Raw genomic sequence first — 25,524 nt, 5'->3', positions numbered from 1 at the left:
GTATGTGACACCACATATAAAGAGGCATCGTCTAATTCACAACGACTGTTTATCAAAAATGTTTTAAATTTATCTACTATTACTTCATGTATATCATTTAATATAATAATAAAATAATTGAAACAAATTCTTAAGATGGTTTTAATATGAATGACTAAATACTTTATAGATACAAACGCAATAATAATAAAATAAAAACTATACACGCATTTAACTCAACGCAATTGCGATAATGCAGATTTCAAGTCAATTCATTATAAATTGATGAGAATACGTAAGATATAAACGAACTGAGTCGTAATACAAGTACTGAAACTGAACTTCAGTAGAGTGTTCAGTCGTGTTTCAGACGGCAGGCCGAGCGCACGTCTAATCCTACCTCTTATTACTTCGAAACTTCAGCGGTACATTTGAACAAACGAAAAAAAGACGTTTAAAATTCGAATGCGTTCCATTTATTTTTTTAATATAAGGAGACATTTTATAACGTGTGTATTCAAAGACTTTTGTTTTGTTTTTAATGTTAGTTGTGATTACTCAAAATAGGTGTATTTGAAAGTATTTTTCGTAATAACGATGGCAAATGGAATTATAAGCCTGTTTGCAGTGGTGTTAATTTAAATTGGACGTTATGCTACTACCATTTAAAGCGGATTTTGAACATCCTGATGCCTTTTTATGATGATATGGTAAGTTTATAAAATAAAATAATCTTGCTTATATTTTCTATTTTATCTATTTTCTTTGAACAAACTCTGTCAACTTGAAATTACATCTGTTTATGTCAAATTGTTAAATAGTTTTGATAAGATATGTCCAGTCTAGCCTAAGGGCTTTAGATTAGCGATAAACAAAGCTGTCCTAGCTGAACAACGTCTGCTATACATAAAACGTCTTAACAAGGTTATATAAACTTTTTTTACCTTTCAATTTTGAGAAAAATTAAGATGTATACCAGATACAGTTAACTGGTTTTTGTATAGGCACTGTTTATTTGCGATTCTCCGTAAATTTGTTCGTGAATTTTAATGATTCTGGTTTAAATTATATTTTAGGAAAACTTTTATTTCAAAATTAAACTTAAGATATATTGTATGGGAGAGCAATGTCGCCTGAAAAACAGTTTTTTTTTTAAATAACCTCAGGGTCTAACAATTGTATGTTTTATTTTATTTTTTATTTTTTACATTGTTCGTCATTTTATTAAACTGTCTTTATATAAAATGGATATTATGAAGCTTCGTGATCCGTAGTTCTTCCAATTTCACATATAATCAAATTACTATAAAACTATCTGGATTGGTAACTGAATATGAACCTTACTTTGTTCTCCTTAATAACATACAGCTTAAGCTTACCATGATAAATGACGTTCTCCTGAATGTTCTCCATCGATTTCGGCCAAGCCGGAATAGCCTTTAATCTCGTCAAGTAACAACCAAAATGGCCCAGTGGATAGAACTTAAATCTTATCTTAAGACTGCGAGTTGAAATCAGGACAGCACTAAGAATTTTTAATTGGCTTGTGTTAAATTTATGTCCTGTTTGTTGGTGAAAGGAAATGTTAAGACCTGATTGTGTAGTATGATTTTCTGTCATAATATCTTTCCACCAACACTGCAACGTGTTGGAATAATGTATCAACCATTATAAAAAAAATAATAATAAAATAAATGTATTACCTACTGTGGTGTTTAATCTAAAAATAAATTGTTGTCATTAATATTTAAACAGTATTTGAAATATGTGTTAACAAATATTTAAGTTAATTTAGAAGTAAATGAAACTTATAGAATGATTTTCATATACTATGTATGACGTATACATGGAAATTTATTTTTGAACGATTCGCTAAAAAACGCACAAAAACCACTTCAAATATTGCGTGAATTTCTACCTAAAATAAAAACTTAACAATATCCAATATCAATTAATTGGATCGCTTTCGAATTATAACACTGAACTCAAAGCAAAAAGAATCATACCATATTATTAAATGTACAAAAAGTTATACCCGAATTCCCATAAAAAATATTAAAGATACACTTACAGGCCTTTATCCAAGTCCGTCTGGGATATCAGATATTCAACCGCCAAACAGCGATTCTTAGTATAGTGTAGTGGTGACTATTATACACCAAGGGGTGGTCATTGGCCATCTATCATACTATACTATAAATATTTTGAAAACCAATTGAGAATCTATTTTTAATTTGAAGTGGAACAATCATCAATGCCTTTCCAGGTATATTGACCAATATACTGGAACGATTTTCCCTTTATATGCTTTAACTTGGAAGTCGATAGAAGTAGTTTCCAACTCTTGGATCTCCAGACGACTCGATGATCTAATTTTGAAATGGCTTGAGATAACACAAACAGAGAAGTGATTATTATTAGTAATTTAATTAGTCGTTCGTTCTGATCGATGATTCAAATTGTTTAATACGGATAAAAATCTATTTATATTTATAAGTTTAAGATTTTCTTTTTTGGAATAGTTACATTCTTGTTAACGTTTTTATTTTGCGTTTTTATTCTTTTAATTAAAAACGCGACTTCGTGGTAGAGATATTTGTAAGCCTGTGTAGGTCTGGTTAATTTTGGTTGGTTGGTAATAATTGTATTGTTATTTTCCGACTTGAAGCGTAAATGAGACAGTTTAACTACAGGGACATAACATTAGCTCCCAAGGAATGTCATATTTCTTACAGCCCCAATGTGTATATGTACGATGGTGATCATACACCATTCAGTGGTAAATTTACGTGCTTACATATTTTATAATAAAAATACTAATGATTGGTTATAAGTTACGTAAAAAGTCGTTTTAAATAAAAATAAACTCGTAACCCCTGCTCGTCCGCTTTTATACAGCACAGTGAACGTTTTTGGACATTGGTATACGCATACCAGAAAATATAATCAATTTACCATCTAACAAATTAAATAATATTATTAAGGCAAAGGGAATCAATTAATCTTATTATTCCTTAAAATAATACTACTTGGATGAGAACTCCTGGATCAAGGCTCGGGTTCTAACAAAGGACTGATTAAACAATAATTGTGAATACTTACATCATTGTAAATTTGGTTTATTTAAAGGAGCGATCATGTGAGTTTCCGATTCTTCTCGCAGGCAGCTGCTTTCCGAACGGATTGAGTTGAGTTATTTACGTTTCAAATACGCTTTATTGTAAAGTTTAGCCGAATATAATACATTTGATTTGTATTTGATTCCTACTATAGTAAAAATATAAATCAAATATTTTTCGTTTCAATTCAATATATTTTAAATTATACAAAACATTTAGTATAATTTAAATATCTATTTAAATAATCTGATATGGCCCAATGGTGAGCAAATTTAATTTTAATTTGTGTTAATAATAAAAATAACTCAGTGAAGGAAAACATCCTAAGGAAACCTACCTAAAAGTGTCTGTTGAAAATCTCTCACAATGTCACAAGCCCACATTAAAGCAGAAGCTCCAGATTTTCATCTTAAATACTTATACTTTAGTTTATTGATGGAACATTTATTCGCTATTCCGACTCAAAAATGCACAACATTTTGTTTACAGAAAAATAAAGTTATGTATTTTACATTAAAGCCAGTCAAGATTATGATTACACTTAATTTTCTTATAATTACAACTTAATATTTATGACGTACCGTAGATTAAGCATTTGAAGGTCAAGGTGAATTTGTATAAAATTATTTAAATTTTACATTAGACTTAATAGCAAGAAAATTGTGTTAAGGTTCTTTGTTTCGTGAACCAACCGCTAGGAGCGCTGCACACGATTAATAAATTAGATTTTTAATTACTAAAAGTGTGCCCTGGGGTTGGTTGCCTAACATAGCATATATTTGATATATTTCATGCAGTCCAGTTGTTTGCTGATATTAGTGGTGGGGATTGCTGTAACTATCAATCAGACGCTTGATGAAAAATGCTAGGCATTGGAAAAGTTCACCAGGCTAGAAACCACTTATTAAATAATCTACTTTAAAGCACCAATAAATGATATCTCTATATTTCTGTATAAAACTTAGTGAATTAAATAACTGATCACACTAAACAAGGCAAACAATCTGAGATTTACAAGCAATTTGAGCAAACGATAGCAAGACTTTTATCAACAGGATTGAGCTGTACAAAGTGAATGTGAGTACCAGGGATATGCCTGCACAGGATCCTACCAACTCCTAAACACGGAATGATTTACACTTAATACAAATAAGCGGTTCTCCCTTCTTTAAATATCAATTGTTAAAGCTAGATGTGACCTACTGTCATAAAGTATGCCTTTCTGATACAAACAGATTGAAAAGTGTCGCCCTAAGTATTATATTTCCGGCATTTTTGTTCTGAATTATAAGTAATGTATTGAATTAAAGCAGCTTCAATAACGACATTAGCAGTGCTTGTAAAAGTCTTCATGAACACAGTTTATTACAATTTGAAAATCACCTCAAAGGTGACTTAAAAATTTTCCTCCAATATATTGTAGCTGACTTTCATCCTAAGTGATATTATCCGGTCTGGGACATTTTAATAGCTATTCGGCAAGATAGTAGGTACATTCCGATATTACGTTACTTAACGATTCATTTTCTAATATACCGATATATTTTTTTGTATTACTTATTTTATTCTAAAAGTATCTATACTAATATTTATCATAAATATTCTTCTGTCTGTAGTTACAGGTCCGTTTTCACGACTACGCTGCTGAACCGATTTTGATAAAATTTTAATATAATCGTAGTTTAAATTTTAATTTGATGATTTTGATGCAGTTAATAGACATTTATTTAATAAATAAATAAATAAATAAATATTGGACAACATCACATACATTACTCTGATCCCAATGTAAGTAGCTGAAGCACTTGTGTTATGGAAAATTAGAAGTAACGACGGTACCACATCCACCCAGACTCAAGACAACATAGAAAATTAATGAATTTTTTCTACATCGACTCGGCCGGGAATCGAGCCCGGGACCTCAGAGTGGCGTACCCATGAAAACCGGTGTACACACTATTCGACCACAGAGGACGTCTAGAAAAATATTTAGTATTCATGAATTGGTCTTTAAGCTAAATTTTACACAATTAATATTGATACTATCATGCATATGTCAATATTGTTTTCAAACCATAATTAAATATATATATACATGCAATGAAATAATACGCTATTGCTATCGTCCAGTTCAAGTAACTTCATTAAAAGAACGACCTTTAGTTAAATTGTCCATTGTTATTTATAATACGTATAAAGTTTTATCTACAATAATACATTTATTTTAATTTCTGCCACGATTATTCTCAATGGAGACTAAAATATTTTCACTATAATTATGAAGGTGAAAGATTGTATGTGTAGATCTTTGTTACTCTTTCACACATAAACTACTGAATGGATTTTATTGAAACTTTACAATAAGCTTATACATCAGAATAACACTTAGGCTATAATTTATAAAAATATTGTGTGAATAACTCCTAACAATCAATTCCTAAAACTCGAGCAACGCCACAAGCGAAAACTAGTAGTACATATATACTAAGTGCGCACTATTCTCTCTTCCTGGGAAGATGGGAAGGCAATACGACTGGTGAGACACGGGACCAAGACCAATAAGGGTAGAGAAGTGAAGTCATTTCTTATTGATTCTACTCAGGATTTGAATTCCGGTAGAAAGAGTAAAGTTTTTTTATCTGAATTCCGGTGTGAAGTCGTAGTTTAATCAAATGGTTTATCGAGATATAAAGTCTTACGATTGCGTGTGCATAATATCTTAGCCATTCACCATTCTGGAATCAAAGAAAAAAAATCAAATTTCTAAATATTCAAATGTAGATTTTTAAATTAATTTCTGAGCAATAATTATCTGTCTCATGAAAGTCTTTTCCCTAACGGTCCATTTGGTCAGGTCTAACCTATAAATATGTGAGTTGGTTGAGAACTTATACATAAGAATAAGATAAGGACTTGTCGAAATCTTGAACTCAGTCTATTTTATGTATGGCCACATAATACACATAACATTCACACCCTTTTTCTTTTAAGGACTAGCTTATAAGAATGCAGATGTCGAGGTCTTTGATTTAAATACCAGGTCACGTTACTAAAAAAATATTGAGGTATCCTGTAAACTGTAAAGGAATCATCAGCATGGACTCCAGAAATTGGAAGTGTTTATACCCGTATAAGCTGTTGGTTTTGAGAACTTTCTCCAATCATATTGGATTACCATCCCATTTGATTGGAAGTGTGTGGGATTAAGAGTGGAACAGATTCCATAATTTTGTAAACACTCCCATGAGTGAGCTTATGTTTGTGCACTCTAATATCTCCTGTGTAGTTAGAGTGGTTTGTTGAGCTGAAGTTGAGTTGAGTTGAAGTTTAACGTGGCCGAAAGTAGTTTAGAAAATTATACTTCTACATATAATAAAAAAATACTTGTTACATTGTTACATCTATTATATAGAATATATTAGCATAATAAATTTAATTTACTTAACCATGTACAAAAGGTTTGATTAAGTTTGTTTAAACTTAACATAATATGTGACATTTTCTTATAGTTTTCAAAATAATTTGGCAATTGTTAATAATTTTAATAGGATTCGTGCTTTCAATACAAAATACTGCCAAGTTTGAAAGTAAATGGCATGCCAAAACTTACTTATTTTTAATCAAAAGTTGGCACGAATTCGTTGACCAAGTACCTAACCAAGTTGATCAAAACAGAATATGGATTTTATATTGGTATTGAGTTTTTTGGAAAACGAGGCTTACGACTTGTTAGTCTATTTTAATTATAAGTAAGAGATTGAATAGAAGCCTTAATCTCCAAGTTTTAGGTATGTATTTCAAGAATGAAAGGATAGTAAAACGAAATTCATTCTAAAGAAATACTTCTATCAGCCAAGTTTATATGTGGTCTATGAGCACAGATACCCTATATATAATTTTTAACATCGGATTTTTCCGAATTATTCTGTATTACTTTTAAAACAAGAACTTCTTGAATGAATCGTGGTCACGATAACCATTCTCAAGAGTCATCAGCAAGAATGTATGCATAAAAATGCAGCCTCTATTTTAATTAGCATCTCCCTTTTTTCATTCGCTTATTTTACGATCATCACTGTGAACTAAGCACTAAGTGCCCTACCAAATCGTAACAATACCATATTTCTAATTTTGGATTATGAATAGAACCCAATATTTTTTATGTCCTGACCTAAGATTGCAATCTACGACCTTGAAATCTGCAGTCTTTTAAGCTAGCCAAACGAATTTGTCGGCTCTAACTGAATATGACAGGCACGAGCGCCGAGAACAAGAATTGCTTTGTGGTGCTTGGTCAATACTACAATACTGGTCCTTATCTATTAGGTAATACAATACGCGACACACACGTCACAATACCTACGTCACTACGATATTACCAGATGGTCAAACGTAGTGGGAATGTTTGATAATCACTTTATTAATTACGTCATTAGATATAATAAATTAAAATATATTACACGACATGATTATAGTAGACACAAAGTCTTGACGTTACAAGATATATTTTAATTGAAATTTCTTGTTGGGAAGATGACTGAAAACCAACTTTGTAGACTATTATTACTCTCGCAGCTGAGGCTCACCTTTTTTTTTAACTTAAAACATTTATTATTTTCTTTATTACTGGTTAAAGATGTAATAAGAATCTTTGGGTTTGAATTGTAATAAAGCTGTGGTAATCATCAGCTTAAAACATTTCTGGATGAAAAAAAAAATTTGGCTTTACTTTAATGTTTAAGCTGGGCTGGAATATTTTGAATACCATTTCAATTTTACTTGTCTTTAAATTATATTCTGCTGAACATTGACTACCGGAATAGTTTTCTAATGTTGACTCAAGGTCATCCTCATTTAGTATTTCTAACAATCCATATTATGCTGACAAAAGAAATTGTGATCTGATTTTAACCTTGAAACTAAACTTAATGGGGGCGATTGATTTTAGATGATTTGTATTTTACGAAATTATGACCTCGATTTGTAGATATAGTTGTCTCCAATATTTTGATTCGCTTTATAATTGGTTGCTGTGACAAACTTTTTCATATATTATAGGAAACAGCTGGTAGGTTATTTCACCACGCTCCTTAAAAAGGTTTTTTTTATGCCACCGGTAGTCATGACAATGAGTGACTACCAGTCTACTGATGGCGAGTGGTCACTACTGCCTCTAGACGTTATCGCCGTATAAAATTTTAACCATTTATTATATAATGCGCCACCAATCTTGGCAACACGATTATATTTTAATTGTTAATTAATGTTCAAGAACTGAAGCTACGAAATGACACTTACAGCGCTTAAAGCGCTCGTTGTTCATAAATCGTCTAATGTATATTCAAATAAAAGGTTAACGAGACAATTAAATATCAAAGTAAAATATTTAACAGGCTATTTCTGAGAATAATGGGTGAGGCTTAATAAACGTCGTTCCAAGTGACTTTGTTATTTAATTAACTAAGATTGTATAGCTTGTTCCTTGCGTATTAATTTTTGACAAAGTAATAACTCTACATAGTTTTTTTTCTCATTAAATTATGACTAAATATTATATGTTTTCTTATTATAATATAATTTACTAACTATTTCGGTCACATCGTGAGGAAACCTCCATGTGTCTAATTTCAACGATATTCTGCCACATGTGTATTCCACCAAACCGAATTGAAGCAGCGTGGCCAGGCGTTAGCCTATCAGTGGGAAATTTACAGGCTTTTAATGTAACTTTTTCGCTCGATTTCACCCGCTATGTACTCTGGTCCCGTGGGTCATACCGTAATGTTGGATCTTCCTCAACACGGTCGAATTTTCTTATATACTGAGTAGGCCCTGGCCTACTCTGAAACTGTGTTGTTGATCTTTTGCTTAGAAGTCGCACCTTAATTAAATTGTGAAAACATTTTAAAACCTGTTCATAACACATCGTAAAAATAAATGACTTAATTTATTTCTTAAATCTTTTACATCCTTCATATTTTCTTCCTTTACTTTCATGTCCAGGAAGTAGAGAGCGGCTACCTCCCATACAAACAAACAACAAACTATATTAAGTGACCACCGGTTCGGAATGCAGATTGTACCGAGGAAGAACAGGCAAGAAATTCACGATAGAAGACATAGATCTTGTTATCCTTATCCCTCAATATGCCTCTCTAGTAGATTAGCGCATTCAAATTTCAAACAATCAAAGAAACTCTTCAATTTTATAATCTGTTTAAATATATTAGGGACATATTTTATATAGGTGATATAAAATATGTCATCATTCATCATAATTCATCAGCAGCCTGTAAATTTCCCACTGCTGGGCTAAAGCCTCCTCTCCATTCGAGGAGAAAGTATGGAGCATATTCCACCATGCTGCTCCAATGCAGGTTGGTGGAATACACATGTGGCAGAATTTTGTTGAAATTAGACACATGCAGATTTCCTTACGATGTTTTCCTTCACCGCCGAGCAGGAGATGAATTAGTGGAAGCGTGAAAATTCAGAGAAGCCTGCCTGGGCTTGAACCCGAAATCATCGGTTAAGAAGCACGCGTTCTAACCACTGGGCCATTTCGACTCAATACCTACTAAAACTATATTATTCTTGTTTTTAAATTGACAATCAATAAGCAATTATAATGCTTCAATATTGAATAATAATTTTGACTTTGACTTTGACTTTGCTAACTACTTAAGAGCTTTGAACTGCTATTACGGTGTTGAGGTAGAGTGGACCAAGTGAGCTAATTCCTAGGGAAGTGAGAGTTTAACTTGTCAAGTTAAAGTGTAACTTGTACTGTATGTTAAACCTTAGTTTATATTTTTTGCTATATTCTAACCTAACTTATATAATAACTAAATGAACATTTGTTCAAATTATTTTGTATAAAATGAAATCAATAATCAATACTATGAATAATAGTGAAAATGTTTCATAATTTTGACAATGTGCTTGTAAAACGGATATTTGTATTTTTTTTTTATTTGTTTGAACTATAGTGATCTTTTACCAAATTTGATCCATTTTATCGTCTGCCTTTACCTTATCCGTCAATTAAACATTAATCGTAAAAGTAAAGACAAGATGACGAAATTGTATTACTGAATATTACATTACATGACTGAAACATTCAGTTAGAATATGTATCATTTTATATGCACACGGACAAGTTGTAAGTCACTCTTTTTTTAAAGGATTAATATATTATACATATTGGAATTATCGGTTCAAACTGGTAACAACAGGATACAATCAGTTAATTCGCTTAAATAAAACAAAATGACTTTTCTATTTCGCAACTGTTAAAAGTAAAGAGATGAAAATTATACTATCGGGGTAACATGTATCCGAGTAAATGAAATATTTGATGGACGATAAGGTCTAAATTTGCTTGAATTCGTGTGATTTATTAAAATAATCGTAATCGTAATCATTTCATTTTCTTCGATAAGATAAACAAATGTATGTCGAAATAAGAAAATAGATAAAGGATAACTTACAACTACAATAAAATGTTACATTATGTTTAAAAAGATAAAATAGATAATCGATTATCATATTTACCTATGTTTTCTCGTATCAATGATCACTACTGACTGCGTTTAGATAAAGAGTTTCGACGGAGTTTCACCTTTTAAAAAAAGTAAAAAATCTAGAATCAAAATAAAGCATTGTTTCACTGCTCCCAAGAGGGTAAGGAGAAATTACTATTGATATAAGGTTTGCTGATACTACAACGCGCTTCAGAGCAGGGATACACATGTGGCACACGGCAGATTTTCATCCGAACCACGCAGGTTTTCTTACAAAGCTTATTTCACCGCCGAGAAAGATATTATGAAATATAAATAACAAAACGCTAGATATGCCTTTACTTATATTTCATACAATACACTTATCTTCCTATCGATCCTATCGTCTATCCAAAGCTAATATCTTAGGCTAAAATTCCCGTATTCTATCATACGTCTTACTCGGCTCTTAGAAGGAGCATGAAATTAAATATCTTACGCGTCTGAATATATCTAGAGCAGATATTATGGTACTCACTCACTATTGTAATATATTTCGGATATAAAAATATAATTTATTGTATAGGTACCATATCAAAATATCGATACGCTATGCTAACCACAAATACCAAATTCGTGTAATAATAATATCGTTTTGACCGATTTTGGCCACGGCTGCCAAACTTAAGGCAGAATAAGCAAATACACAGGACATTATAGTGTATACTCATAACCAGAAAGAGTTCAGGTGCAGCCACGAGGGAGTGCACCCAATTCCTTCTTGTAGAGTTGGGACTGCTGCTGAAAATTTTGTTTTCTTAAAAACCCTAGTTTTTATCGGACCTGAGGGGAAATCCGAACTTCGGAAAATCTAGTCACTAAACTTTATAAATAATATATACCTATACTGTATATAATGTGTAATATTTCCATATAATATACAAACTTATATACAGACCCACTCACCAGCAAAGCATTCTTCGGTAGGGTTGGAATCTGGCAAGTAGCCGACCGTTAAAGTCTTCTGAATTCCATTCAGTTAACAAAGTGCATTGATCCTAAATAAGTAAGATAGTAATAATAAGGAGCAAGTGAATTTTCACTTGATGTTGTAAAGGTCCAAAATTCGTAGAAACAACTCCAATGATATATGTATGAATATTTATTTTATATATGTAAATTCTACCATAAAGCAATATTTAGTATTTGCGATGTAGGGCACAGTTAAAATTTCTTACGGCGCTAATGTCTGGGAAGTGGTGATCATTTACCATCAGGTTACCATTTGCCCGCCCGCATACCTATATCATAAAATTTTGGAAAAAGATTTTGGAACAGTTGAAGTTAACGTGCAAGTCGCAGATTTAATTCTACCACTTCATGTTGCGAGATAAAAATCGCAATAGTATGTTTTTTTTTATTTTAAATTATTAAATCTCACGCAGTTGTTTAACATAGCTAAGGTTAATTTTTCTGTAAGAGGTCACCACCGCCCATAGACATTGACGCTGTAAGAAATAATAACCATTCTTTACATTACACCAATTCGCTACCAACCTTGAGAGCTAAGATGTTATGTCCCTTAAGCCTGTAGTTACACTGGTTCACTCACCCTTCATACCGGAACACAGCTATACTAATTATTGCTGTTTGGCGGTAGAATATTCGATGTGTGGGTGGAACCTACCCAAACTAGCTTGCACAAAGCTCTGACATCAAGTAAAAAATATTACGATCGAGCTAAGTAGTTTGATGTACCTTTTTTTTTATTTCGGACCAAATAGAAAATTTACCAGACTTGTGTTTACAATGATTACTGAATATTGGCACGAACTTTTCTTTAGTATTTGCCTTATAGTAGACTAAGCATTTAGTTTCATTCATTTATCTGTGTATTTCTATTATATAACATTATTTAAAGTTTTCGTTTTAAATTGTTTGTTAATAACAATTTCATTTCTTGTCATTGAACTATTCTTCAACGTCATTAATTTATTTTATTACGTATGTCATTTAATATATAATACATTTTTTTTTGTAATGTAGCTAGGTAGATAGGCAAATGGGCAGCGTGATGGTAAATGGTCACTACCGTCCATACATTAGCGCTGTAAGAAATATTGACCATTCCTTACATTGCCAACGCGTCATCAACATTGAGAGCTAAATTGTTAAGTCTTGTGCCTATAGTTACGAATATCATCGTGTCTGTGAACGGGTCGTCAATGTTATCACAATGTTAAAACGATACGTGATTGAAACAATCTTCTGACTTTGTTTAAATTTAATAAAAAACAATGTGTGCGGCCCGATAGCGGACATTGATACAAAGATAACCTTTACCGCCCACCGCGCGAAACAAAATATTTATATTAACTGTACGCAATACGCATCGATTCTAATTGACGTAAAAATCCCGGTACCCAGTGAAGAGAATACGGAGAACGTGGGCGTTAATCCTGAAATCTGCGCTGCGCTGCGTTTCAACTTTTCCAATCTGTATGCATTTCGCGAACAGCGTTGAAGTAAAACATTGCAACGATTCAGATAAAATGTAGTGGAATAACCTTTAAAGCTCCTCCTTAATCGGATACCACTCTGGAAAAATAAGCTCCAGTGCTATTCCATAAGACCTCAGTATCTCACACGTAAAGCGATAAAACCTCTTGAATGCGAGGTGGATCTTTTGACTGCTATAATTATTTTACCAATAAAAATTGAATCAATTGAAATATATCCCCATTGAATCGCAATTCCGATCCTGTAGGCAAAAATGTATATAAGTCTTTTAATTTAATTTTGATACAAATAGATATAATTATTAATTTACACCTTTTTAACAAAAAAAAAAACATAATTCTAATATGGTTGGTGCCGAGGTTAGTTGTTTTTTTATCTCGGTATCTCAATCATTTTTATTTTCAAATTGAGCACGTTTATACGGATGAATAATAAATACATTACAGTCCAAAAAATATATTACGTAAGGTGAATGAGGGAACAGATTGGTTCAACAGAATATTAAATATATGGTACCGAAGGTATTCTTTCTTTTCGTGTCATCAATTTGGGGTCAGCGCATCAAGTCTTTTCCTTCCATTCTCCCCTATTATTTGTCACCTGATCGTTCACATCCATCTCTCTCATACCCCTACCCACACACTCCATCCATGTCTTGTTAGGTCGTCCTCTTCCCCTCCCTCCTTCTGAGCTCATGCTCATCATTCTTTTAGTTTGGTACCGAAAGTATTAAATAAAATATATGTATCTATTAAGACTAATCCTTAACTTAAGTGTTGATATATTTTTGTTTGAAATATGTTTTTCATTTGCAATATCGTCGATACTAGATCGGATAATCGGATAATCTCTTTTATGGAATGTCATTTTTAGGTTGTAATACAGAATCTCCTTCGCTGTCGCTTCGCTTCGCTGAATATTTTTGTGTGATACGATATAGCAATTTGCGACATTAATATTATATCCTCTAGGAAAACGGATTGATACCGTCGGACAGCCAACTCTAGAAACGCGCTCATTGGCCAAATCGAATAGCGCGCTTCCATGGCTTCCTGTTACTTCCATCCCTTTTCACGAAATTACCCCCACAGATTGCAGGATAGAGCGAGATATTACAAAAAAGCTAAGGGATTTGTTTCTTGAGGGTGAAAACACGATCTTGGGAAACGAATTGTCAGGCTATGGTTATGTTATGTAACGTGTTAGATTAATTTGTATTATTTTGTTTAATGTAATTACTTAATTTATAATTATTATCATTTACTTGCAAAATGAGAACGTTTCGTCGTTCAGCATAAAAGGTTGACAAGAATACATTTTTGTAATAATATATTATGTATGTTATGTTAATAAATAAATATATCAAGGCGTATAACATATAGGAGGTTAAAAATTCGGCCTTATAAAAGATTATGTGTTTGGATAAACAATACCTTCGGCGACTGTAAGTAAGTTTTTTTTTTATTTGACAGGCCTTATTTCAGGTTCTAAGGTAGAATTTTAGTGTAGGTATATTATGTCATGAAATTAATACATCCACTCAATTATCTAAATATTGCCAAATAAAAAAAAAAAACCCATATTTAATCCACCCAATACCAATATTTTCAACGAAACTCTACCACATTTGAATCTAACAACCCGCATTGGAGCAGCATGGTGGAATAAGCTTCAAACCTTCACCTCATAGGAAGAGGACGCCTTAGCCCTGCAATGAGAAATTTACAGGTTTATATATAATTTTTCTCTATGAACTAACGTAGATTATCGTCAAAATTATCAATGTGTATCTCCAAATATCACCTGCAAGGTGAAATTCTCGCTTGTCATGTCAATAGTCTAAATATAAAGCGGTTGAAACTGTTAAGTGTAGTTATTTAAATAATATCATTATACATTAAAACCTCTTTCGAACCGCGTTACATATTATAATAAAAAAAAAATTGCCTACTTTAGCATTAAAAAATAACATCTCATATTTATGTATCTGACAAAGATTTCAAACAGTAATTTAAAAGACCAGATGTAAATTCAGTTTCATTCTCATTGGTAGTATTTATGAAAACAATCGGTTATTACAACAGTGACTCACTGTAATAGTTTTTGTACGATTAATGTTGATATTATTACATTAATTCAAAACAACTACGCTAATGTGTTTTACTGTAAAAATAAACAAGTTGAATACACAACATTGTTTTATTTATGATGTAGACTTCACGACATATTGATTGTTAGTTGTTGATAATCTACGTAATGATTCAATCGTTAAAAGTGGTGGTGATGTTCTCCTGGCTGACTTCAACCACAGCCATATGAAGGGAGACTGCGGGGGCGTATAGTGCTTTAGTTTGTACGCAAACAAGAGTACTTTTACATTATGCGATGGGAAATCTAGCAAAATGAAGCTAGGCAAAATAGTGATAACTTCTAAACACGGCACTGGTACTTATTGGTATTATTGTGAATATTTTAACAGATAAGCTGATGGTAGGACGTAGAATTTGAACCCGTGATGAAGGAACGCGGGATCTGTAAATAAAATAGCGAATAAACCAAAAATAAGTGTCTACATAAGTATGGTCTATTTATTATTCTCTATGTATATCTGAGCAAAAAATACATCGTCTTGTTAACAAGAGAGGTCAAGAGACAAGATGAAATTAGTCCATGGCGCTTAAGGCTTTCTTTCTTTCTTTATATAAAAGATATATGTATATACATTTATATAGCTTTTATTTCTATGCGAACGCGTTTAAAATACTTTCTTATTAATGACACTATCTACATGAACTGTTATTTTATCGAAACTATAAAGAAACGGAAAATTTTATTTGTATGTGACATACACACACATACATATTTGTTTAATATACACATACTATATAAAATTACTTACCACATTATTTAGGCATATTCTTGTATGCCTTTTTTAACTAAACCACAATATTTAAACATAATAACAAAAGTGACATGGGACGGAAGTCGCTAGTCTCTAAGATACGAGTTTTCCTAGTTAACAAACAGGGCATACTTGATATAAATATTGGACAACATCACATACATTACTCTGATCCCAATGTAAGTAGCTAAAGCACTTGTGTTATGGAAATCCAGAAGTATCGACGGTACCACAAACACCCAGACCCAAGGCAACATAGAAAACTAATGAACTTTTTCTACATCGACTCGGCCGGGAATCGAACCCTTGACCTCTGTCCTTGACTTGGAGTGGCGTACCCATGAAAACCGGTGTACGCACTACTCGATCACGGAAGTCATCGATATTATACATTGTATTATATAAATATTTAATGTATTATAAACTAATAAAAAAAAGGTATTATTAGTAATGTTTATTACGCCCACGGTTTCCGCCCACAGCTTGGCCTGCGTTTGTGAGCTGTACGTACGCAACATTTTTTTTCCTTTTTAAATCCCTGGCAACCTGTTTGGAAAGTTATAACAATGATGATTAGTTGAGTAGTTCAGACGTAATAGTGAACCAAACAAACATACTGAGCGTGTGAGTTAATACGAGCGATTTCTATTGAAGGCTTCGCTTATTTCTGTTGGGTGAATTTGAGTTCAGTCAATTGCTATGTCATGCACAAGCTTTGATTGATTTATCAAAGCTTCAATGTTCCATGCACGCGTTCGATCACGAATATGTATGCCAAAATCTAGTTTCAGTAAATATTTCTATGCAAATTCGATTAATGTGTGCGTTAAAATTTACTATAGTTTCGTATACATAATCATCGATCCCTTTCGTCATTATTAATGAGCTTTTTAAACTATGTTGTTATTTATCTTAATAATAGCGTAAGCCGATTTTCTTTTATTTTATTTTGATTGTCCCAGTTATTATGGGACGGTAGCCGCACATGAAACATCGGCTATGGTCTCATTTTAAAGAGCACCGGTCGTAGATGTGCAGAAAAATAAGGAGAATTCTTGATTGCAATTTATTAAATTGTTACAATTTAACAAATATTTATGAGAGCGGATAAAAGTTAGTGGCTGGTTAGGAAGCGGTACTACGGCTGTAAAAGAAAAAAAATGAAAAACATAAACAAAATTAAAGTAAATTGCCAACAAAATCCAATTCTAACTGAACTAATGTATACTATTCGGTATTAAAAATTTCATTTAAATAAGGTTTCATCGTTCAAGTTTCGCGGGAGATCCACTAGATCTTTAATAAAGTTACTAAATAACAGCCTGACTCTACTCCATTGCTGGACTAGAGTTTCTCATTTTGAGGAAAATGTTTGCAGTTCAATCCACCATGCTTCAATGTGCCTTGATAAAAATACACGTGGCTGATTTTTATTCGACACCCGTTCGAATAAATGTCGAATAAATTCTTTCAAACGGCTAAGACATTTGCTTGAATAGATTTATTATTACAAATGGTATCAAATGCATTCGATATGTAAAGAATGGTTGATATTTCTCACAGTGCCTATGTCTATAGATGGTGAACACACATCAGGCGACCTACAAAAGGACGGTCTACCAAATAAAAAAAAAAATCTTCACGAAATATAGGGAGGTGAAAAACCACTAAATCTCAATGGAATAATTTCAGGTATAACCTTCAAAGAAATCCTTTACTTAAGCATTCAGGACTTTATCATCATGATCAGCCTGTATTACTCCACTGCTGGACGTAGGCCTCCCCCAAGGCGCGCAACTGAGCCCGATCTTCGGCCCTTCTCATCCATTTTCTACTGGCCATCTTCCGTATATCGTCGCTCCACCGTGCCGCAGGGCGTGCTAAGCTACGCTTGCCGATTCGCGGTCTCCACTCTAGAACCTTCTTGCCCCAACGGCTATCAGTTTTCTTCTACAGATGTGACCGGCCCACTGCCTCTTCAGGTGGCTAATTCTCTGAGCTATGTCGACCACTTTCGTTTTCTGTCGGATCACCTCATTCCGGGTTTTATCCTTCAGAGATGATGATGATGATGAAAGGGCCTTTTCTTCTGGTTTGTTTTAAAAATATTTGTTATTACTGTTTAATAAATTTAATATAGTAAATTTCTGGATAAGGTGGCATCCTAAAGGCGCAAAATAATATATCTCTTTAGAATATTAGTATAGAAGTATAGACTTACGTGTATCACCATTTTATTTACTCCTCTAATATTATTTTTATTTCTTCAGCCTAAAGCCGCATCTATTGTATCTTTCTTGTCGACGTTCTGTATTTAAAAATATTCTTTAAAAAGAGTTTACTATAAAACAGTATTTAATAGGCGAATTGCTTCGGCGCCGTGATACTTGAGCTTCATTTTGTCTTTTCCGATCGAAGAAGTTAACCATTAAAATACTTTGTACGCGCGAGAGATAAATGGACTGCATTTAGTTGAGTAAAAAGGGGAGTTGTTACCTCGAAACCAGGGTTCTTACTTTTGAAGATACTTTCTTCTTGGGAGCGCTCCATTGGTCTTCACACACTCGAAGAACACAGCCAAGGGATGGTTGATGTTATTGGAGAAGGATAATAGTCCGTAACACTAGCGGCGCACTCGCAATGCACACGAGAAGGGAAGTACGTCAAAATCATACCATGGACAAAATTATTGACGTTTCAATTTATGCATAAAACCTAAATACGGCGCATACTTCATATTTAAATATTTCATACGGTTTTCTGACAGCTCTGCTAAATTATGCATTTCAAGCATTTCTTGATTGTTATATATTATATTATCTATTCCACTTTTGTTTTCACTCCTCCTATGATTGGAATAGTCTATACCATTCTATTTTTTTGGCAATATCTCAGTTCACAGACGTTATTATTATTACTTTAATCACCTCCATATGTGTGTGCGTGAGTATCACATAGAAAACGAGCCATTATTATCTATGAAGATAGAAATTGAAATTTTTAGTTGTTGTTAGGGTTTCGTGTAAGCCTGTTGAATAGCCAACCACTCATTATATATTCAACCACCACACAGAAATACATAGCATTGTTGTGTTTCTGTTTGAAAGGTGAGTGAGCCAGTATAACTGCACTCAATAGGGACATAACGTCTTAGCTTTCAAGGTTGATGGCGCATTACTTATATGAAGAACTATTAATACTTCTTAAAGTACAAATTTCTACGGGCAGTGGTGGCTATTCACCATCAAGTGAACTATTTTCCATAAAAAATATTCATTACGAAACCAAATCATGTGGTTTATTATAAACCCATGTTATTGGTCAGAATGCAAACGGTCTGTCGTCTTTGAATCAGAAACAAACATCTGTGGTCGCATACGTATAGGCATATAGCTTAAAATGACGGTTGGAAGTGATGTCCCAGGAAATATCAATCAATTTCATAGAAGGAAGGACGTTTTCTCTCCTACGTTTACAAATATTAGATTTTTCCAGAAACTACCCAATCGATACACGATAAATATTATTGTCGTAAGGCTTAAGTAAATAAAATGAACACATGAAAACGACAATTGTGTTTAATTAGTGAATAATTTCGTTAATTTATTATTTATTTTTAAATTATCCTTTGGAAAGTTAATTGTACGTTAGACAATAACACGACATTTATCTTTAACAACAAAAGATAATTTTGTTATGTTTTTCATTTGAACTTTAACTCGATATCCAGATTGGTTTTTCGTACTAATTAAAATTTACTTAAAAATAAGAAACAGAAAAAAATACACAGAATCGTAAGACGTACGTTATCCCTCGACCTAGGGTCGTTATAAAATAAAACTAATAAATGTTTAAGCATGTATTTTACACTTAGTATGTATAAGCTTACTCATTTAAAGGGGGCTTATAAGTAGGTTTATGAGTGCAAGGTGACTTTTAAAGTTACACTCATAATAAGGCGACCTAGCGACCCGCCCCGGCTTCGCACGGTTGCAATACTGATACTAAATAGACTACAGAATTTCATTATATACATACAGAGTTCATAGATTTTTTCCATTAGACGATACAAATCGCTATGTCCCTGCGTTTTACATCTGTAATATCTTCGAAAATACTTATTTAAATTACATGCTGTAAAGGGCTATATTGATGAGCCATATATACTTAACGATTAATGCTATATTGCTTAAAATTTCTTCAAAAATAATCCTTTATTTCTCGTAAAGAGTAAAGGATAAAAAATGATTATTGTGAGTTATCTCTAAGATATTATAGATACATATATTATCGCGATTTTTTTTTGTCGAGCTTTTTAAAGTGTAAAATACAGAAGTACTTTATTTTGATCCATCTAATAGGGTTCAGCCAGCGTTTGAAACGTATGCGCAAAAAATGTGTTTATTTACGACATCACATTAGAAACCTCTAAAATTATCAGTGTTTCTCTACTATATTGTGCGTGTATTATAAATATAAACCTTCCCGTTGTATCACTCTATCTATTAAAAAAAAGCATCAAAACCCGTTGTGTAATTTTAAAGATCTAAGCATACACAGGGATCGACAGACAGCGGTAAGCGACTTTGTTTTATACTATGTAATAATAATGATAAACAAAAGGTGATTGCCGCACGCTGGGTCACATTTTCACGAACCTGCCAACTTGGTAACTTAAAGTATTACGACACTTTTATATGTATCAGCAGAAACGCTTCAATTGAAGTTATTACATAAGTATCGTACTTTAATGGTGTATAAATGTAACTATTCAATCATCATTCCACCTAAAAGATCATATAAATAAAATAAATAAATATTGGACAATATCACATACATTACTCTGATCCCAATGTAAGTAGCTAAAGCACTTGTGTTATGGAAAATCAGAAATAATGACGGTACCACAAACACCCAGACCCAAGACAACATAAAAACTAATGAACTTTTTCTGCATCGACTCGGCCGGGAATCGAACCTGGAATCTCGGAGTGGCCCATGAAAACCGGTGTACACACAACTCGACTGCGGAGGTCATATAATTTCAAATTCAAACGTACTCATTCTGGCTTTGATCAGACTAGACCTACATTTGCAGAGATGTCTCGCTTGAGACATGAAACGGGATAAGCAAATAAACTTTTGGTCTTTTTACACTTTAAAAATCAATCTTAGAAAAAACGTGCCTTAAGAGTTTTTAATGTATTATGAAAAAGTACCCATAAGGCAAGTTCTGCCATTGCCCTTGATAACTTGAAGGTCAGTTCTTATACCTATCTCTTTTATTTGTCTGTTTTTTTTCTTTTATTATTACGTTAACGCGTATTGTGTATATCTTATTGCCGCCTAATACAATTTTATATCCTATACAATGGTCTGGATGAGACCCCTCTTGATGTGATATGATGCCTTTTGTATGTTCCATTTTATTTCAGACTTATCATACTAGGTATTCGACATCACTTGGTAAGCATTAAAGCTAGTAATAACAAAAAAACTGAATGGGTTGAATGACCTTGACCGAATTTGGTTAAAGCAGGAGTCATATGTAGGTATACAGTTATAGGAGATGTATTAAACTTAATTGTGGTAGGTTCTCGTTAAGCCTGTTAGGGTTCTGTCATGCAAATAACGAGAATCAACGCTATCCGTACCGTCTTGTGTGTATTTTGTTCGCAAAATAGATTAATAACTCGGTATGTCATATCTAACAAAGTAATCGACTTACTTCCTTATAGTTGCGTTTGAGTTCATTGAATATTAGTGAAGTCGTTAATAATTATTAGCCGATTTTTCAATCCTCAAATAAACAATTTGATAGTACTTATTTGACAGATAGTAGAATATGGTAATTTTCTATTGTCCGCCTCAGGCTCTATTTAGTCAATAAAGCCGCTAACTGAGGAATAAATCAATCAGCCTCTTTGAAGGCCAGATAAACTATTCAATAGATATAACTAGATCCAGTGACGTTTAGATTGAGGTTATTTTTTATTTTTCCAAAGTAATATTAGAAATTGTGGACATTTTCGCTGTCAACTGATGACCAGATAACCTCCTCCATGTGCTTACTATCCGATAATCGAAACGATTTAAAAGAACATTAAATATTCTTCCAAGCCACATCTTTATCTTTGTTAGTGTCCACATCAGTCTTTATTTTATTGTCTTGTCAATTAGACTAATGAAAGTGCTATTGTAGCCTCAGCAGTATTGAAATTATTTTCTACTAGTATATCAGCGACACAGGACCAAAAACCAAACTACAAAATCTCCAATTGACGAGAAAGGAAAAGACTAAGTAAATACACAACTGAAAATATAATATAGGTTGTTAAACGTCAAATAAACGATTATATAAGCATTTGCTGTCCTCTTCTAACACACAGTATACCATATGTTTTCACTCATACAAGATTATAATTAAGTTGGCAACTAAAATCCACAGATAACTTGATATCTGTGTATTTAAAATGGGACGATTTTATATGTCCTTTTAACAGTCCGATAAGTTAATTCGCTAGTTATTCGATCATTTAATTTTCGTTCAGTTATTCGGTGATTGCCCTTAGTAAAAAATCTATCTGAAAATGGAACACCAAGAAGCTGCTTAAAGCTCAATTAGAAATATTGATTTAAAAAGCAATTAAGATGAATTATGCCGGAGACATTTTCTGAGACTGACTAAGGCGAGGCTAAGCAGTAACAAAACAAGCTGTTATTTTTGTACATTTTTTATTGAATAAATTAATTGAATGTTAAATTTAATACCCTTACTAAACGTATGTCCTAACTAATATTATAAATGCGGAAGAAAATTTGTTTATTCCTTACGTAAAAGTTGTTTGCGATACAGACACCATTAGGTATTTAACATCTTAACATGCGGGCTTAGCAGCTGGCATAATCTAGTTTTAATTAAAGAAACGTGTAGAATAGGTAAAATGTGACTTTGCATAGTCAATACATCCCTCCTCGGGATCACATTAATTTATATAATAAGAGACAGATGTCCCAGTGCTTAGAACGCGTGCATCTTAAATAAAATCATTGATTTCGGGTTCAAACCCGGGCAGGCACCACTGAATTTTTATGTGCTTAATTTGTGTTTATAATTCATCTCGTGCTCGGTGGTGAAGGAAAACATCGTGAGGAAACCTGCATGTGTCTAATTTCAACGAAATTCTGCCACATGTGTATTCCACCAACCCGCATTGGAGCAGCGTGGTGGAATATGCAAGGGAGAGGAGGCCTTTAGCCCAGCAGTGGGAAATTTACAGGCTGCTAATGCTAATGCTAAAAATGTTAGGTTATACTGGAATATCTTAAGAAATCTTAAGATTACGATACGGTAAATACCGTAGTTCGAGCTTTTACAGTAACACATGGATAACAAAAGCTTATTGTGATATATAGTAATCAATAAAGAATTATATATAGGATAAAAACACGTGAAGTTAATATTATAATAATCGAATTAACTATGTAATTGGAAGAGGCCTTGTCCTGCAACTGCGATTGGCTGATGGTTAATTGTTTGATTGAACTATGTAATTTAATTGGTGGAAATTACTAACTAATGAGTTTGTTGCCGATTCTTCTCGGTTGGATATCCATCCGTTTGGTGGTAGCTTGACTTTAATTTAAATTTGGAACGTGATCGATCAAAAGTTACTTATTCTTCAGCCTGGAAATCCTTTATTTTTATAGAACTTTCAGTAATAGTTAGTAAAACTTAAGCTAAGTAATCTTTTTTATCATGCATCAGGATTTGGAAGAATTTCTGCCTGTTTCTGTAATTGGGCGTTGTCTGACAGACAAGTTTTAAAGCCGCTTTTAATGGTATGCATATACTTGCCTGACATATCACATGTTCGTATAGATTGTTTTGCTTGGCTCTATAGGCTTTAAAGCGCTTTATTCGCGGTTTTCCGTTGAGGTGATGGTTTATGTTAAAAATATCAAGGGAAACTAAGCTGTGGGAAGAGGTTAACAAACTATTTGCCGATATTAATATAGTTTGCTCAGTGTATTTTAGTTACTTTCACAGTATAATGTCTTACAGTATCTTGCTTTGGGGTCACTTAGCAGCTATTGATATTTGAATGAGTGAGAGATTTAATATATGAAAGAGTGGCACATAACTCCCAACATTTTTGTAGTCAAGCTTACCAGTACTTTTCACTTTTCACTGAAAGTTCCTACGAGCGAATTGGAAAGTGGATGTACTCGCAGCAATAGAACGTCTGTTAACAATGAATCATTTAATACGATGGTTCTTTACATTCCATATCAAAAAGTCAAAATCAAAATATTTATACTTTATTCAAGTAGGCTTTTACAAGCACTTTTGTATCGTCATTTAATAAACTATTTAAAGTAAAGCTACCACCGGTTCGGAATGTAGATTCTACCGAGAAGAACCGGCAAGGAACTCAGTACTCAGTAGTTACTCTTTTTCAACATCTAAAAATACAGTCATGTTAGTTAAATATAATTATATATGTATGTTATGTCTCCTGCCTGGAAGTCAAAAAGCATTAACTCCACGCTTTTTTTTTAAACATAAATAAAACGATTCCAACGTTGTTATTGAATATGTATCTATTTAGATATCTTAATTATTTATAAAATAATTTATTTAGATATATTCATTATTAAAAATTCTAAAGTTACCCTAAAGTTACACTCATATATGTTAAGATCTACTGTCTAACATAAACAACTTTGAGGGTAGACTTAGTCTGTTCGTAATAAAATGTCACATTAACCTGGCGTCTCGTATATTTCGAATTTAAGTCCTTTGTAAATTTCTAATTGAAAGATAAATAAATACTTATGTTTCTAACGCTACAAATAATAAATAATTAATTTTTTATACACGTGAAATGACTACACTGGATTATAATGAAAATGAAATCGGAATTTAATTCAAATAAAATCTCTATCACTATGGTATGGCTCGTTCCAACGCGTTAACAAAGATAAAAAAATATAAATTTTTCATTCATATGAAATGAATTCACTGCTCCAGTGCAGAACATTAGCATGAGCAGCCCGTAAATGTCCCACTGCTGGGATAAAGGCCTCCTCTCCCTTTGAGGAGAAGGTTTGGAGCATATTCCACCACGCTGCTCCAATGCGGGTTGGCGGAATACACATGTGACAGAATTTCGTTGAAATTAGACACATGCAGGTTTCCTCACGATGTTTTCCTTCACCGCCGAGCACGAGATGAATTATAAACACAAATTAAGCACATGAAAATTCAGTGGTGCCTGCCTGGGTTTGAACCCGAAATCATCGGTTAAGATGCACGCGTTCTAACTACTGGGCCATCTCGGCTCCGTGCAGAACATACCCCTTTTTTATTGTTAAGAAGCTTTCGAGCTTATTCTACTATGGCAAACATATGGATATCCCATCCCACATATGAAGGTTGACCTTTGAGCACCTTTAAGTGCAAAAGTTGCGGAATTACAACCCAAAGTCATACAAACTC

At 32.9% G+C, this 25,524-nt stretch overlaps 1 protein-coding gene across 1 annotated transcript in view; it reads left to right on the top strand.

Annotated features, from left to right (window-relative positions):
- Positions 1-343: 343 nt before the first annotated feature.
- Positions 344-25,524, top strand: part of LOC125073114 (neuropeptide F receptor) — a 96,744-nt gene continuing 71,563 nt past the window's right edge. Inside the window, exon 1 of the mRNA XM_047683817.1 lies at positions 344-689. Coding sequence (XP_047539773.1) covers positions 669-689 — 21 coding nt within the window. The 5' untranslated portion in view covers positions 344-668. The remainder of the gene's footprint in view (positions 690-25,524) is intronic.

This window comes from Vanessa atalanta, chromosome 23, assembly GCF_905147765.1.
Source record: "Vanessa atalanta chromosome 23, ilVanAtal1.2, whole genome shotgun sequence".
Classification (NCBI taxonomy): domain Eukaryota; kingdom Metazoa; phylum Arthropoda; class Insecta; order Lepidoptera; family Nymphalidae; genus Vanessa; species Vanessa atalanta.
Note: the sequence above shows the minus strand (reverse complement) of the source record. Positions and strands in the feature narration are given on the sequence as shown.